The sequence below is a fragment of the Ovis canadensis genome, chromosome 2 (assembly GCF_042477335.2).
Source record: "Ovis canadensis isolate MfBH-ARS-UI-01 breed Bighorn chromosome 2, ARS-UI_OviCan_v2, whole genome shotgun sequence".
Classification (NCBI taxonomy): Eukaryota; Metazoa; Chordata; class Mammalia; order Artiodactyla; family Bovidae; genus Ovis; species Ovis canadensis.
In genome coordinates, this window is record NC_091246.1 from 60,841,055 (window position 1) to 60,859,064 (window position 18,010).

The following is an 18,010-nucleotide window of genomic DNA, read 5'->3' on the forward strand; positions in this document are numbered from 1 at the left end:
ATATTATAAAAATGTATACAGTAATATGAACCAAATTTGGAGATATTAGAGATTGTCAATGCATTAATGTTTCCTCACTGAAAAAACTTACAATATAAAATTGGTCAAACAGGAGATGGCAAGAGTGAACATTGATATTTTAGGAATCAGTGAACTCAAATGAACTGGAAAGGGTGAATTTAACTCAGATGACCATTATATCTACTACTGTGGGCAAGAATCCCTTAGAAGAAATAGAGTAGCCATCACAGTCAACAAAAGAGTGTGAAATGCAGTACTTGGATGCAATCTCAAAAACGACAGAATGATCTCTGTTCATTTCCAAGGCAAACCATTCAATATCACAGCAATCCAAGTCTATCCCCCGACCAGTAATGCTGAAGAAGCTGAAGTTGAATGGTGCTATGAAGACCTACAAGACCTTTTAGAACTAACACCCAAAAAAGATGTTCTTTTCATTATAGGGGACTGGAATGCAAAAGTAGGAAGTCAAGAGACACCTGGAGTAACAGGCATTGGAGTATAGAATGAAGCAGGGCAAAGGCTAATAGAGTTTTGTCAAGAGAACTCACTGGACATAGCAAACACCCTCTTCCAACAACACAAGAGAGAACTCTACACATCGACATCACCAGATGGTCAACACCAAAATCAGATTAATTATATTCTTTGTAGCCAAAGATGGAGAAGCTCTATACAGTCAGCAAAAACAAGACAAGGAGCTGACTGTGGCAGAGATCATAAACTCTTTATTGCCAAATTCTGACTTAAATTGAAGACAGTAGGGAAACCACTAGACCATTCAGGTATGACCTAAATCAAATCCCTTACAATTATACAGCAGAAGTGAGAAATAGATTTAAGGGACTAGATCTGATAGACAGAGTGCCTGATGAACTATGGACAGAGGTTTGTGACATTTTACAGGAGACAGGGATTAATACCATTCCCAAGAAAAAGAAACTCAAAAAAGCAAAATGGCTGTTTGAGGAGGCCTTACAAATAGCTATGAAAAAAAGAGAAGCAAAAAGCAAAGGAGAAAAGGAAAGATATACCCATTGAATGCAGAGTTCCAAAGAAGAGCAAGGAGAGAGAAGAAAGCGTTCCTCAGTGATCAATGCAAAGAAACAGAGGAAAACAATAGAATGGGAAATACCAGAGATCGTTTCAAAAAAATTTTAGAGATACCAAGGGAACATTTCAGGCAAAGATGGGCTCAATAAAGGACAGAAATGGTATGGGCCTAACAAAAGCAGAAGATATTAAAAAGAGGTGGCAAGAATACACAGAAAAACTGTACAAAAAAGATCTTCACAACCCAGATATCACGATGGTGTGATCACTGACCTAGAGCAAGACATCCTGGAATGTGAAGTCAAGCAGGCCTTGGAAAGCATAGCTATGAACAAAGCTAGTAGAGGTGATGGAATTCCAGCTGAGCTATTTCAAACCCTAAAAAATGATGCTGCGAAAGTGCTGCACTCCATAAACCAGCAAATTTGGAAAACTCACCAGTGGCCACAGGACTGGAAAAAAGTTTTCATTCCAACCCCAAAGAAAGACAATGCCAAAGAATCCTCAAACTACCGCACAATTGTACTCATCTTACATGCTAGCAAAGTAATCCTCAAAATTCTCCAAGCCAGGCTTCCACAACATGTGAACCATGAACTTCCAGATGTTCAAGCTAGTTTTAGAAAAGGCAGAGGAACCAGAGATCAAATTTCTAACATCCACTGGATCATCAAAAAGCAAGAGAGTTCCAGAAAAACATCTATTTCTGCTTTATTGACTATGCCAAAGCCTCTGACTGTGTGGATCACAACAAACTGTAGAAAGTTCTTCAAGAGATGGGAATACCAGACCACCTGACTTGCCTCTTGAGAAATCTCTAACCAGGTCAGGAAATAATAGGTAGACTGGGCATGGAACAACAGACAGGTTCCAAATAGGAAAAGGAATGCGTCAAAGCTGTATATTGTCACCCTGCTTATTTAACTTATATGCAGAGTACATCATGAGAAACACTGGGCTGAATTAAGCATAAGCTGGAATCAAGATTGTCAGCTGGCAAAAATCTGGCTTAAAGCTCAACATTTAGAAAATGAAGATCATGGCATCCGGTCCCATCACTTCATGGCAAATAGATGGGGAAACAGTGGAAACAGTGTCAGACTTTATTTTGGGGGGCTCCAAAATCACTGCAGATGATGATTGCAGCCATGAAATTAAAAGACGCTTACTCCTTGCAAGGAAAGTTAGGACCAACCTAGACAGCATATTAAAAAGCAGAGACATTACTTTGCCAACAAAGGTCCATCTAGTCAAGGCTATGGTTTTTCCAGTGGTCATGTACGGATGTGAGAGTTGGAATGTGAAGAAAGCTGAGTGCAGAAGAATTGATGCTTTTGAACTGTGGTGTTGGAGAAAACTCTTGAGAGTCCCCTGGACTGAAAGGAGATCCAACCAGTCCATCTTAAAGGAAATCAGTCTTGAATATTCATTGGAAGGACTAATGTTGAAGCTGAAACTCCAATACTTTGGCCACCTGATGCGAAGAGCTGACTCATTTGAAAAGACCCGGCTGCTGGGAAAGACTGAGGGCAGAGAAAGAAGGGGACAACAGAGAATGAGATGGTTGGATGGCATCATCGACTCAATGGACATGAGTTTTAGTAAACTCTGGGAGTTAGTGATGGACCGGGAAGCCTGGCATGCTGCAGTCCATGGCGTTGCAGAATCGGACAGGCCTAAGCGACTGAACTGAACTGATACTATAGAAAGTGAATTTTCTACATTTAAACTACAAAATACACTGGGGTAATACTTTTTTTTTTTTTTGCTTCATTTCTCTTTTATATTGGGGTTTCATGTGATATCTTACATGTCTGCTTTCAAGAATGGCATTCTGAAGACATTTACACCTCAGCCAGCCCCTTTATGTATGATCAGGGCACTCAAGATGGTTGTTCTCTTGGTCTCTGTACATTTCCTGCTCAACCAGTGCCTGCTTCACATATACCCCACTCACGCGACAGGCCTTTTTATACCCAGGCTCTGCCCAGTGATTTTTTTCAATAGCTTTAGGTTGAATATCTCCACTAGGAGATCAAAGGGGCTGTGAGGGGCGTACCCACCGCTGGTTTCCCTGGTAAACAATGAACCAACTGTTATCAATTCCCCCTATAACTGGTAACCTCCCTCTCCCCACAAGGAGTGAAGGCTGGGGTGCTGGCCGCTCCAGGACCTTGCTTTAGTCATGCAAGTTTTCCCCATCCATTAAACCACTGAGTCTCTGAGGCTGATTCCAGACTCTTTCTTTGGTCTTGAAGCTGGGCAAATACAGGGCTTGCAGGCCTGTTGGAGGCAGCCCAACACCCAATTATAATAAATTCTCTATAGCACATCAACAGGTATAGAGGAGAAATAATAATTTTCTGTTTACATTCAGGTTCTTGGCAGAGACCCCTCTGTAATAAAAGGCAGATTAAAATGAGAAAAACAAGCAGAAGTTTACAAACATGGATAACTCCTGTATACGTGGGAGTTCTGGGGGTAAAGGGGGTAGGAAAATTTCAGAGAAAAGAAGAAATTTGACAAGAGAATCAGTATGGGGGATTTTAGGGTAGTGTGGAGAGGTAGTTGGCATAGAAGTTAAGGCAGAAGTGGTCCTAACCACTGGACCACCAGCTTGCCTCAGTTAATCTTAAACACTTATTTTGCAGAGAGTAATTTTAATTTACTGATAATGTTGGGATGCTTTGAAATAAATGTTCCACTGAACTCTGGAAATTTTTGAGTTATTGTACTCCAGTTCAATTTTAGGAAAATTAAGTTTGGAGATTTCAAAAATTCCCTATAGTGGTCACTGATACTCTAAATTGCCTTTGGTCATATTGGTCCATTTAGTTAGAAATATGCATGAAGAAGGACCATGGATTTTAAACATAAAATTGGCCTGAGTCCCTATGTGTAGCTGCCCTCAAAATACTTACATAACTGGAAACTCCCATCCTAGAGATTTTTCCTTTAGAACAAAGGACAATTCTCAAATGACTTAAGCAACTTACAGCATAAATGGCTCAATTTAAACAGCTTGCAAGCTAACCCCAGCCGGTTTTAAGAAAACAGGTTGGTTTGGTGGGAGCCAGGCCAAAGACTTTTTTTCAGTCGTCTCCAGAAGACAGCCATTCCAAAGGAATAGGTCAAATCTGAAAAATCCTGGGCATTCTTCAGAAACAGTTTCAGAGAAACAACCCCTGATCTCGATGAATGGCCAGGACTAGCCAGTTTCAGTGAATCAGTCTGATCACAAAGTCAGAGAAAAGTGCCAAATGAACACTCTAATATAGAACAAGGCCTTAACCAGAACAGAGAAGCTTTTGAATATATCCTGAGTAAAACCTGGAGAGGTAAAACCTGAGTAAAGCAAAGAGGGCACAAACTCAGATCCAGGAGAAAAACCTTCAACTTGAGGGCCTGTGAGAAAGCAGTGAGTGGCACTGGCTCAACTGTGGTCATCACAACTGTGTGCTCACCAGCCCCAGAGCTATCAGGAGTCTTTTTCTGGGGGCTGCACTGGGTCTTCCTTGCTGTGCACAGGCTTCCTCTAGTTGTGGCCTGGGCTACTCTTCGTTTTGGTGTGAGCGCGTCTCTTTTTGCACAGCACAGGCTCTGGGACACACAGGCTTCAGCTGCTGCTGCACACGAGCTCAGTAGCTGAGTTCAAGGGCTCTACAGCACAGACTCAGTAGTTGTGATGCCTGGAGTTAGTTGCCCTGTGGCATGTGGGATCTTCCAAGGCCAGGGATTGAACCTCAGTCCCCTGCATTTGGCAGGCAGATTCTTAACCGCTGGATGGCCAGAGAAGCCCCATCAAAATTCTTTCGTGATCTCCTGCTAGTCACAAAAATGTTGACTTGAAATGAATGGACTACTAGATATTTCTCCAGCAAAGATGGGTCTATTTGGGATTAGCAGAGAATTGTCTTTGGGGTTAGCAACCATTGTAAATCATGTACAAGTCCCCTACATAGAAAGGGAAGGAGAATGCTTTTATAGAGAGGAAGAGGAATTTTGGAAAAATGAAAGTGTTAGGCACTCAGTCATGTCCAACTCTTTGCAACCACATGGATTGTAGCTCACTAGACTCCTCTGTCCATGAAATTCTCCAGGCAAGAATAACGGAGTGGGTTGCCATTCCCTTCTCCAGGGGATCTTCCCTACCCAGGGACTGAACCGGGTCTCCTGCATTGCAGAGAGATTCTTTACCGTCCAAGCCACCAGGGAAGCCTATATAGCAAATAAAGAGTCTATGGCTTTTTTTTGGCTGAGTTCTTTCCAGGGAAGGAGTCTTCCTGTTAAGCTCTGCTATCTGCCCAGAGATAGAGTTCCTTCCCCGTTATGGTCTTCCAACTCTATTTGAGGTTTCTGTTTAATTTTTTATACTTCTAAGTTTTGCAATTCTGAACAAAGCTACTATAAACATATAAACATAAATGTGCAGGGTTTGTGTGGATATAAGTTTTCAACTCATTGGATAAATACCAAAACTGTTGGATCATACAGGAAGAATATGTTCACCTTTGTAAGAAACTGCCAAACTGTCTTCCAAAGTGGCTGTACCATTTTGCTTTCCTAGCAGCAATGAATGAAAGTTCCTGAAGTTCCACAACCCTGTCAGCATTTAGTATTGTCCGTGTTTGGGGTTTTAGCCATTCTAATAGGTAGTGGTCGCTCACTGTTGTTTTAATTTGTAATTCATTAATGACATATGATGTTGCATGTCTTCAAATATGTACTTGACATCTTTATACATTCTTTGGTGAGATGTCTATCCAGACTATTTGTCCATTTTTAAAAACTGGGTTGTTTGTTTTCTTATTGTTGAGTTTTAAGAGTTCTTCAAATTCATTTTTTAATTGTTTATTGTTTAATTACGGTGGGCCCTCTCTTTTTCCTTCACAAGTCTGTCTAGTTCTGCTCCCGCTTGATTCCCCACTGTGCTCTTTCTTCCTGTTGAAAGTAAACCCAACAGCAGAGAAGTATGCTTTTTGCCTACTGGCAGAGGAAATGATGCTGCCAGTGCAGGTCATAGGGCAAATCTAAAAGCATATTTCTAATATTTCTTTGGTTAAAAGTTTGGAGCTTCATAAAGACACACAGACACACACACTCTAGATTTACATCTGAAAATGCTGTAGCATATTTTTATAGTCAAAGGAGTGGGAAAAGCAATAAATCCATTAGGTCAGGGGTCCCCAACCTCCGTGATCTAATGCCTGATGGTCTGAGGTGGAGCTTACGTAATGATAATACAAACCAAGTGCACAGTAAGTGTAATGTGCTGAATCATCCTGAAACCATCTCCCTATCCCCGGGCTGTGGAAAATGTTTCTTCCACAGAACCAGTCCCTGGTGCCAAAAAGGTTGGAGATGGCTGCTTTAGGCTACAGAATAATCACCAGAGTTGTTTCAAGCATATTCTTTGGCCACTGAAGTGGGGTGTGTGTGTGCGGGGGTGTCTCTGACTAGACTCGTCTATAAAGTACTTGAGGGGAGTCCTTAGAGATAAAACCCAGATGGTAAATTGAAGGGGACCCTTGAAAGGCTATTTCATTCTGTTGTACCAGGGAGCCATTGAGGGCTATTGAGTAGCAGTGGAAAAGAGTTAGGCTTTTGCTTTTCATATCCTGTGCTGATACCACAATATTTAGGCATAGTAACTGACATGTCAACAGTTTAAAAAATTGGAGCCCAAATGCCTCATCTTAGAAATTCTCCAAGTCTCCCTTTCCCTCTTTTTAAATTGGGGTTAATGCTTTACTCCAAAGCTGATATGAGGGTTATGTGAAATACTGTCTGAAGTACTTATTACCCATTTCATTCTTAAGACCATGCCACCTCATTTATCCTGACTCATTTAATTATTTTACTTCACTTAATTGTCACACTTCTTGTAATGTTGAAGGAGTAGGACCCATCATATATGCTTTCTCAGGCTCTGATCTCTAGGCTTTTCTTTTTTTTAATTAATTTATTTTTAACTGAAGGGTAATTGCCTTACTAACATTGTGCTGGTTTCTACATACATCAACATGAATCAGCCATAGGCATACATATGTCCCCTCCCTTTTGAACTTCTTGCCCACGTTCCGTCCCATCCTATCACTGTAGTAGTCACAGAGCCCCAGTTTGAGTTTCTGGAGTCATACAGCAAATTCCCACTGGCTATCTATTTTACATATGGTAATGTATCTGTTTCCACACTACTCTCTTCATTTGTCCCATCCTGTCCTTCCCCGACTGTGTCCACAAATCTGTTCTCTATGTCTGTATTGCTGCCCTGCAGATTTCATCAGCATCATCTTTCTAGATTCCATATATATGTGCTAATATACCATACTTGTTTTCGTCTTTCTGACTTACTATATTCTGTATACTAGGCTCTAGGTTAATCTACCTTATTAGAACTGACTCAAATGCATTCTTTTGTGGTTGAGTAAAAATATCAATAACCTCAGATATGCAGACACCCTTATGGCAGAAAGTGAAGAAGAACTAAAGAGTCTCTTGATGAAGGTGAAAGAGGAGAGTGAAAAAGCTGGCTTAAAGCTCAACATTCAGAAAACTAAGATCATGGCATCTGGTCCCATCACTTCATGGCAAATAGATGGGGAAACAGTGGCTGATTTTATTTTTCTGGGCTCCAAAATCACTGCAGATGGTAACTGCAGCCATGAAATTAAAAGACGGTTACTCCTTGAAAGGAAAGTTATGACCAACCTAGACAGCATATTGAATAGCAGAGACATTTCTTTGTCAACAAAGGTCTGTCTAGTCAAGGCTATGGTTTTTCCAGTGGTCATGTACAGATGTGAGACTTAGACTATAAAGAAAGCTGAGCGCAGAAGAATTGATGCTTTTGAACTGCGGTATTGGAGAAGACTCTTGAGAGTCCCTTGGACTACAAGGAGATCCAACCAGTCCATCCTAAAGGAAATCAGTCCTGAATATTCATTGAAAGGACTGATGCTGAAGCTGAAACTCCAATACTTTGGCCACCTGATGTGAAGAGCTGACTCATTTGAAAAGACCCTGATGCTGGGAAAGATTGAGGGCAGGAGGAGAAGGGGACAACAGAGGATGAGATGGTTGGATGGCATCACTGACTCACTGGAGATGGGTTTGGGTGAACTCCATGAGTTGGTGATAGACAGAGAGGCCTGGTGTGCTGAGATTCATGGGGTCACAAAGAGTCGGACACAACTGAGCGACTGAACTGAACTGAATATTCCATTGTATATATGTACCATTCATATTTATCCATTCATCTGTTGATGGACATCTAGGTTGCTTCCAGGTCTTAGCTATTGTAAATAGTGCTGCAATGAATATTGGGCTACATGTGTCTTTTTCAATTATGGTTTTCTCAGGTTGCATGCCCAGTAGTGGAATTGCTGGGGTGTATGGTAGTTTTATTTCTAATTTTTAAAGGAATCTACATACCGTCTTCCATAGTGGCTATATCAATTTACATTCCCACCAACAGTGCAGGAGAATTCCCTTTTCTCCACACCCTCTCCAGCATTTATTGTGCAGGCGTTTTGGTGATGGCCATTTTGACTGACATGAGGTGATATTTCATTGTAGCTTTGACTTGCATTTCTCTGATAATGAACGATGTTGAGTATCTTTTCATGTGTTTATTAGCCATTTGTATGTCTTCTTTGGAGAAATGTCTGCTTAGGTCTTCTGCCCACTTTTTGATTGGGTTGTTTGTTTTTCTGGTATTGAGTTGCCCGAGCTGCTGTATTTCTAGGCTTTTCTTATATAGTGTATCACTGATAAAGATGCTCCTGCCATTGTTGCTGTTAGGCCAGGCAATTTGTTAAGTGCAGTGCATACATTATCTCACTTAAAACCCACAAAATTATTAATATTCCCATTCAGTTGATAAGAACACTGAGACTCAGACAGAGTATTTTGCCCAAAGTCACCCAGCAATTAAATGAGGCAGAGCCTGCATTCAAACCCTGGCTTATCTGGCTCTAGCTCCTATGTACTTCACCGTTAACTGCACAAGATGCCTTTTATATGTAGGCTTCTCCCTCTAGCAACTTTCCAAGCACTTTATCAGGACTTCATTGGCCTATTCACAGCACAGAATGCTATGTTATCAGGCTTCCCAATAGGTCTCCCCCACTAAACTGAGTCTTCTGAGGGCCAAGTCTTTGTCTCAGACACCTTTGTTCCCCAATCACCCTGTATTTTGCTTGGTGAACACTGGGCTTATCAATTCATTCCTTCTGCAGATACTTACAAAATGTTTGCTGCAGGAAGAGGAGAAAGGGACAACAGAGGATGAGATGTTTGAATGGCATTATTGACTCAGTGGACATGAGTTTAAGCAAACTCCGGGAGATGGTGAAGGTCAGGGAAGCCTAGCATGCTGCAGTCCACAGAGTCACAAAGAGTCGGACACAACTGAGTGACTGAATAAACAACAAAGGTGCTATGCTAGTGTTAGGGAAATAAAACAGTGATACCAACAAAGACCCCTCTGGTACTGTCAACTTAAAAAATATTCACAACCTAAAACCTGAGTTATGTTATGTTTGGTGGGAATTTTTAGGACTTCAAGCCCAAAAGGCAGCATCTCAAGTAACCCTGAGAGAACTGCTCTGTGGAAGCGAGGGGTAGGGGAGTCAAGGTTATACAGAAGTTTTGCAACAACGGGCAGTCACTGCAAAGGTCAAAAGATTATTGTTAATGAAGGAAAACCAGGTATCTCAAGTTCATAAATTCAGTGCTTTTCTATGTATGAGACTATGCAAGAGTCTGAGTTCACTGAAATAATTCCTTTGATAAGCACTTCAGCTATCTGGGGCCAATATGCTATAGTCTCACATCCTGCATTCTGTCAGCGCTCACCAGTAGGTAGTGGCTACAGTCTGATGGTTACTAGATGGCAAGTATCTTTCCTTCCAGAGTTCCCTCAGGGCTCACCAGCTCACTTTGGAGAGCTGTAATCTCTAATGATGTGACACCCTTTGTTTACTGATTTGGCCGGCAATAGCCCATTTCTCAGTACCAATATAGGGAGAAGATAATTGGAACACAGGGCAAGCACTATCAGTTACATACATGTAAGGTAAAATGAAAATGACTATAAAGTTTGGACAGAATTTCACACGTTTGTAGAGAAAAGTAAGAGAACAATTAAAACTTCTATCTCAAGAACAAGAGGATGTGTCTTGTGAGCAACCCAGAAACGATTTCCAGAGGTAAAGTTTACAGTTCCAAGAGTCTGAAGGCCCAGAAAATTGCAGTTCGGCAGAGATCAAGTCTTGTATCAAGCTTTTAAAGTTCCTCAGAGAGACCAGAAGATAAAGAGGGAGAATGGGTAGACAGCTCTGTCCTTATCAAAAAAACTGCATCGCTGTAACCTTCCGCTCGTCTCTGGGATTGCAGGTTTACAGATCAGGGCACGCTCCCTAGAGCTTACATGCTAATATAACTTCAGATCGTGGACAAGTGGTCTAGAGAAGAGGATCACTTCCGGTAGGTAGTCGTGAAAACCCCAATGAAGAGGTGATTTCCGAGTTGAAATCTTTGAGGTTTATAAAGTGTTTAAAGAGCGACTGATTGATGAATGAAGAGCAATCGAGCAGTTGTCAAGGCGCTAAAGAAAGTTTCTCTTTGGCGTCAAATCATATTGAAAAGGAAAGGGGGGAAGAAACACTTAGGAGTGTCCGAGAATAGTGCTTTTCACAGCCCTCAGGCTGTAAAAAATGCATCTCTGCCTCAGATCCCAACGCCAGGGATACACCACCTGAGGAAGGGCAAAGCAGCGTCTCCCCAGCTACAGCTGGGGGCGGGGCTACGGCTGGGGGCGGGGCTACGGAAGCCGAACGGGCGCCGGGGCGCTCAGCTGGAGCAGTGTGCGCAGGCCCGGGGCACTCGGTGGGCTGGGGTGCCTCCCGCGCCGGCCCGCCCCGACCGCGCTCCCCGCCCCACACCCGTACTTACTTCCGCGGTCGCCGGCTTCCCGGAGCCCAGACGCAGCCTCTGAGTCATCCGGCACCTTCTGTTGGGTCAGCGGGCGTGAGGCTCTCGCGGCGGCGTGTAGTCCGTACCGCTCGGCCGTTGTGCGCCCGTCCGCTCGCCCGCCCGGCGGGCCGGCCGAGCTCCCTCACGTGTCCCCCGGCTGGTCCGGGGGGTCCGGGCACCGCCTCCACGGCGGCCCCGCCGGATTCGCGGTCGCGGCCGCAGCCGGAACCTGAAGCGGACGGCGTCATGAGGCACCTGCCGTATTTCTGCCGCGGCCAAGTGGTGCGGGGCTTCGGCCGCGGCTCGAAGCAGTTGGGCATCCCTACAGGTGAGCGCAGGAGAGCGCGGAGTCCCCCCACCCGCCCTTGGCTGGGTCACCTGGGAGCGGAGCTGGGACGTCAGCCTGGGGAGCTCCAAGCTGGGTCGTGGGACTACGGGCAGAGATGACACTTTCCTCCACCCAGGTCCCGCTTTGTGAGGCAGAAGACCTTTGGTCGGGCTGATGGAGCGCGTCCTTGCTCGTGGCTCAGAGCTCACCCGGCTTGTGGGGTGGTGACCTCAGAAAGCTGAAGCTGAGTTTCAGGATCCCCCTTTCCCACCTCCCAGTTCAACTGTGATCAAGCCGCCAAGCGTGGTGCTTGTTTTGCCCTTTAGAAAATGTGGGCCAGATAGGCTAAATTCTTAAGCCAGCAATATGGTTTTCTTTCTTTAAAAACGTTAGTAAATTGTGTCCAAATGACGACACAGGCACTTGAATGAGAATCAGGTACCATTTTGATCTTTCTACCTTAGTTCTCCTAGTCAGGACCTGAAGGTATGCTTAATCATCCTTAAAAGTACATTCCCGGACTGCCCTTAAGCCTGTTAAAGTAGTCTTTGAGCTTAGGGCCTAGGCTTGTGTATTTCAAATAATAGGAATCTTTTCAAGAGATTCTGAGCCTCTTTAAGAAAGACCAGGGCTAAAAATCCAGCTGTTCATGTATTTATTTTCTTCTCCTACTGTGAGACTTTACATTTTTTGATACACTTAGATAACTAACCTGGTACCTTACACACTTATACTCTGGTAGTTTTTTCCTAACCAGTTGGTATGAAGAAGAGAAAGAAATCCTAGCCAGAGTATGAAATGATGGTATTAACAGTCTTAGTCGGAGTCCTAGGAATCTTGTTTGATGATTTAGACTAGGCTTGCATGTGACTTTTATAAATATTGAATATGAAATGCTAAACAGCATATTTTCTTCTATTTAGCTAACTTTCCTGAACAAGTAGTAGATAATCTTCCAGCTGATATATCTACTGGCATTTATTATGGTTGGGCCAGTGTTGGAAACGGAGATGTCCATAAGATGGTGGTGAGCATAGGATGGAACCCATACTACAAGAATACTAAAAAATCCATGGTAAGAATTGTATTTCACTCCATAAATGAGGATGAGAAGATGATTTAGAGTAATATGCAGGTAGAACTCATCAGTGGTAATCACAACAGTAATCCAGATTCTAGAATTTTGGCAGTGTATCAGAAGGGTTTAAAAGTGAAGTGTTTAGTTACTATTTGAATGGAATAACTTTTCCATCCTTTCACTTTCAAGCTGTTTGTGTCTTTGGATCTAAAGTGAGTCTCTTATAAAGAGGGTATAGTTGGATTTTGTATTTTTAACTATTCTGCTAATCTCTGACTTTTGGTTGGAGAGTTTAATCCATTTACATTTAAAGTAATTACTAGTAAGGAGGGACTTCTGCTGTTTTACTTTTTTTTTTTTTTAATGCCTTCCAGTTTTTTTTGTCCATTGGTTCTTCGATTACTGACTTGTTTTAGCTGATTTTTTTTGTAACACATGTTGATCCCTTCTTAGTTCCTTCTGTATATTTTCTATAGATATTTTCTTTGTGGTTACCATGGGGACTGCATTTAACATCCTAAAGTTATAAAAATCCATTTTGAATTTATACCAAATTGGTAGTATACCAAAACTCACAGATAACATCATTGTGTACCCAATAACATAGATTAATAAATTTTATAAATTATGGAGAAAATAGAAAGTGGAATCACAAACCAAAACTACAATAATTAAATTTTTTATAACTACCTGTGTATTTACCTTTACTAGAAACAAAAGTGAAATAAAGTTGAGTTTGCCACAGTTAATGTAGGTCATTTACCCTTTAATTATTGCTCACTCTGTTAGGGCTTTCTAGGAGGCACAGTGGTAAAGAATCTACCTGCAATGCAGGATACCCAGGTTCAGTCCCTGAGTTGGGAAGATTCCCTGGAGGAGGAAATGGCAACCCACTCCAGTATTCTTGCCTGAATAATCCCTTGGACAGAGGAGAATGGCAGGCTGTAGTCCATGGGGTCACGAAGAGTCAGACATGACTTCAGCGACTGAGCACGCTTAGGTGAACGGGTAAGGTAGAACTGCTTACTCTCTGAATGGTGCTTTCTGATAAAATTGCAGAATGATGCTTTTTCTCATCTTTCAACCCCCTTTGAGGGTATACATATTCTCCTGTTCTTATCATCAAATTTACACAGCTTAAGTGCTTAATCTTCTAGATATGGCTGAATCTTTTGGTCATCTAAATTTCATTCTCTTTGAAGGGTTTATAGAAATCTGTCACAGTTGAAAAGCTAACTGAAAAAGTACTGGTGTAAGCAGTAGAAGTGGTTCAGGACTACTGACCATTATGCTCAATGGTCCTCTTATTTTTCAGGATTAAGGGTGTGTTGGCGTAGATAAAGAAAAGAATTGATGAAAGAACACAGAATATTTTTCTGTGGAGTGAGGGAGGAAGTGAAAGGGAGGGGAGGCTATCTCATGACTAATTTTTTCTTATTTAGCTACCCAGATAACAGAACTGTTATTACAGAGCCAGTTAAGGAGTGCCTTCTGTAGTTAGGAGAAACTCAGTTTTCCATTGGTAGGAGGTTCATTTTAGAGTTTTTCTTTTTCCTTTTCTTTGCTGATAACAGATGTACATGATGTACCTGTTGAAGTCTTTATTTACTCCTTTTTAAAAAAATGGGATTGTCTGTCTTAATGACTGAAAGAAGTTCTTAATATATTCTGGATCCAGTTCTTTTGTTGGAACTATGTATGACAAATGTCTACTGTGTTGCTTTTTTTTAAAAAATTTGATTAATGGAATGGTGTCTTTTGAGGAAGAGTTTCTTTGCTTATTGCCTCTTTGGTGTATTTGCTCAGTTTTTCCATCTTAATAAGAGTCTCATTTTGTTGCATGTTAACTTTTTCTAAAAACAGCAAATCACACTGGATTTGTGGGATAGCATCTACCTTACTCAGTTATAATGTTTACCTGTAAGGTCGGGGTCAAGAACAGGAGCAATGGAAGAGTTTAGGAAAAACTGCATGTATATTTTAACCTGTCTTTAAAAATTTAAGGAAGGTTGATTCTTTCATTTCAGTGACCCCACCATAAAAATAAAGATATATTCAATTTTAACATCTTTTAACTGTAGGAAACTCATATCATGCATACTTTCAAAGAGGACTTCTATGGGGAAATCCTCAAAGTGGCCATCGTTGGCTACCTCAGACCAGAAAAGGACTTTGATTCTTTAGGTAAGTTCTTTTTTAGATCTTCTTAGATATTGCTGCAGCCCCTTTTACTGCTTCTCCTAATAATAATCACGGCAGGACAGATTGTATTTGAGCATGTAATATGCCAGGCCTTGTTTTAAGAGCCTTACATGAATCAACTCACTTTATCCCCATAACAACCACATGAAGTATTATATAGTCTGTTTTGCAGGTGAGGAAATTGTTAGAAAGGTTAAGTAGTTTGCCTGGGGTAACATAGTAAGTGATGCAGTCTAGATTCAAACTGACTCACTCTCTCCAACAGTATGAAGTTAATGAAATATATTTCCTTTTGTATTTTAAGAACAAGTAGGAATTGATATTGTGAATAATGGGTGCTTAGCAGTACTTGAAATGTACGAACCAGTAAATCAGAACATTTAAACTAATTGGTGCTGAGTATCTCGTTGTAGTGTGATAGTTTTAATTCTAATGTAGAGTTTCTTTTACAAGTGTAAATACTGAAGAGAATTGATAGTGTTTGTTTCTTTCATTTAATATATGACTTGTACCTTTTCGCTAATGCCTTTCTCTAAGTAATTGCAAGACGATTAGGGACATCCTTTATGTACCATTGACTTTTACTTAAGTCTAGAAGAAAGGATGAAACAGACATTACTGGGCATCTACCCTGCGCCAGGGACACTGCCAGCTTCTAAGATTTAAGGAGAAGCTGAACAAAGGAGTAGTAAAAAGCACAGCAGCAGTTTTTCATTATCTTTACCTGGTATATTCTCTCCGCAGAGTCACTTATTTCAGCAATTCAAGGTGATATCGAAGAAGCTAAGAAACGACTAGATTTACCAGAACATTTGAAACTCAAAGAAGACAAATTCTTCCAGGTTCCTAAAAGCAAGATAATGAATGGCCACTGACGGAAAAATCACCTTATTTATTCATTCACTGTTTTCTAATATTTTACTGCTCATAACTCTGCAGTCTTATCTTGGTTATATTTTAAAAAACAAACATTTTCCTACAGCTGTGAATTAGTTTAAATAGTGCAATGTAGTTACCATACTATGTTCCAACTGTTCAATTAAACCCATCATGTCACAGTACTAAAAAAGTTTATTTTAAAAATAATCAAGATTTTTATGTTGTATGTTGATTAAAATATACCACTAGAAAGGTCTTAAGTGTCTTATAATGGAAATGAAATATGTATAAATATGGGTAACAGGCAGGTCATTAGTTTGAGATGAGAACAATAATTCTCATGGTAAAATTCTAGCATCTGTGTACTTGTATAGCATGCTCTGCTGATCAGAAAGCTTATAAAAGTAACTGTATTAAGCAGAGGTTTGACAGTTTATTATAAACTTAAGGGGAAAATCCAGGCTTCATATTTTTTATATTTTGGGCATTTATGTATTATTAAAGACATGAAGACTGGTGAAATTTCATTTTAATTAGTCATTTCCTTTAAGGCCTCAAATCATTGTACTGTGTTCCATTTTTCGTTGCAGCTGCCTCAGTTCTAATTAGTCTAGACTCCCTGCCTTTTATTTTTCTTTTAAAACAGTAAAATGAGTGTTTTTCTTATCTCTAGGTCTCATTTTTGTGTTGTATAGCACTTCTTTCTTTTTAAGAGTAGATATTCTTCAACATTTTTCTTTAACCTTTGTTTCCTGTAACCAATAGTCAACATCAGTTTTTCCATTTACAAAATGTAGAGTTTCATCTGCCTCTGTATCTGCCATTCCACCCCTTCACTATATGAACAGTGGTGAAGTTGCATATCTCTTGCATTTAAGAAAAAACACCCCCAAACTTCATCTCTAGGTTTTCTCAAAGTTTAAATGAGCACAAAGCCGTTCATTTATATATACCAGTTTCTTAACGTAAGATACTTATTTCCCCTCCACCAGAGAAAAAAACTTATTAAAAGCCAACTGAACTATGAAGTAGAAAGTTACTTATTTTTAATGTGATTATATGTTTCTGAGCAAATATAAACTGTTGTAGTTGTGTGCACACAATGTAATTTAAGGCTAAAGAGTGCTTGTGGTTGGGGGGAAGGCATAAGTAATAAAGTTTCAGTTAAATAATGTTCATGCTATGCATTTCTTCCTCCTGCTGACTACTAGGAAATGATTTTTAGCCACTCAAGACTTCTGTTTATATTAGCAGAACAAAAACAGATATTTGGGATATTTAGGAAGTTGAGACTACAGATTGTTTTGGGTTTTGTAGCACATTGTAATGTTGTCCACTTTAACACAAGGTTTGGGGAGGGGGTTGGGGGCATAAGTATCTAAATGGTAATTTTAAAGATAACTCATTATAAAATCATTTTCTCCTAATCTGCATAAATGAGAGAACTAATTAGAACAAAGCTGTTTATATAATATTTGGAGAAACATCTAAAGCTAATGTTGGAGAAGGGGGAACCATGAGTAAAAGCAGTTGGATTGTTTTTCATTTTGATGTATGAATTTATGGCAAACAATGTAGTCTGTATCTTTTTCGTTTCTTTATAGAAATACTTAGATGTAATTTAATGTTAGAAATCCTATACTTGATAGAAGCCTTGATTATCAGTGACTCTTTGAAACACAGTTAAAAACAACATGAAAAGTGTAAAAAACATTTGTGGTTGAATAGCTTGCTGCTGGTTATGTCTTCATTAAGTGTGAAAATTGTTTGATATTATCACCTTATGTCTTGTTAAATAACTTGCTTTTGAAAATCATATAGTGTGTGGTTTAGAAGTTAGTTAATAGTGTCTACATTTTTTAAAAAATTTTATATTAAGTATTTATACATTATAAGAAATTGCAGTAGGGCCTTTTTCGATTAGTCAGTGTTTTCAGGCCTTGAAATAAATCTTGACCAAGTGATGTTTCTTCTTTTTCTCTGTGTCAGTTTGAATCTTTTGCTTTGTCTGTGTGAATACCTGATCTGTTGGTTGATGGTTATTGGTTACTGTAAGGTTGTTCAGTTCAGTTCAGTCGCTCAGTCGTGTCCAACTCTTTGCGACCCCATGAATTGCAGCACGCCAGGCCTCCCTGTCCATCACCAACTCCCAGAGTTCACTCAGACTCCTGTCCATCGAGTCCGTGATGCCTTTCAGCCATTTCATCCTCTGTCGTCCCCTTCTCCTCCTGCCCTCAATCCCTCCCAGCATCAGAGTTTTTTCCAATGAGTCAACTCTTTGCATGAGGTGGCCAAAGTACTGGAGTTTCAGCTTTAGCATCATTCCTTCCAAAGAAATCCCAGGGTTGATCTCCTTGCAGTCCAACGGACTCTCAAGAGTCTTCTCCAACACCACAGTTCAAAAGCATCAATTCTTCGGTGCTCAGCCTTCTTCACAGTCCAACTCTCACATCTATACATGACTACTGGAA

The 18,010-nt window shown here is 40.6% G+C and overlaps 1 protein-coding gene across 1 annotated transcript; it reads left to right on the forward strand.

Annotated features, from left to right (window-relative positions):
• Window positions 1-10,898: 10,898 nt before the first annotated feature.
• Window positions 10,899-17,503, forward strand: RFK (riboflavin kinase). Its single transcript, XM_069576327.1, has 4 exons — window positions 10,899-11,380; window positions 12,304-12,455; window positions 14,540-14,642; window positions 15,405-17,503. The coding sequence occupies exons 1-4, from the start codon at window positions 11,299-11,301 to the stop codon at window positions 15,533-15,535; spliced, it is 468 nt and encodes a 155-aa protein (XP_069432428.1). The 5' UTR covers window positions 10,899-11,298; the 3' UTR covers window positions 15,536-17,503.
• Window positions 17,504-18,010: the final 507 nt, after the last annotated feature.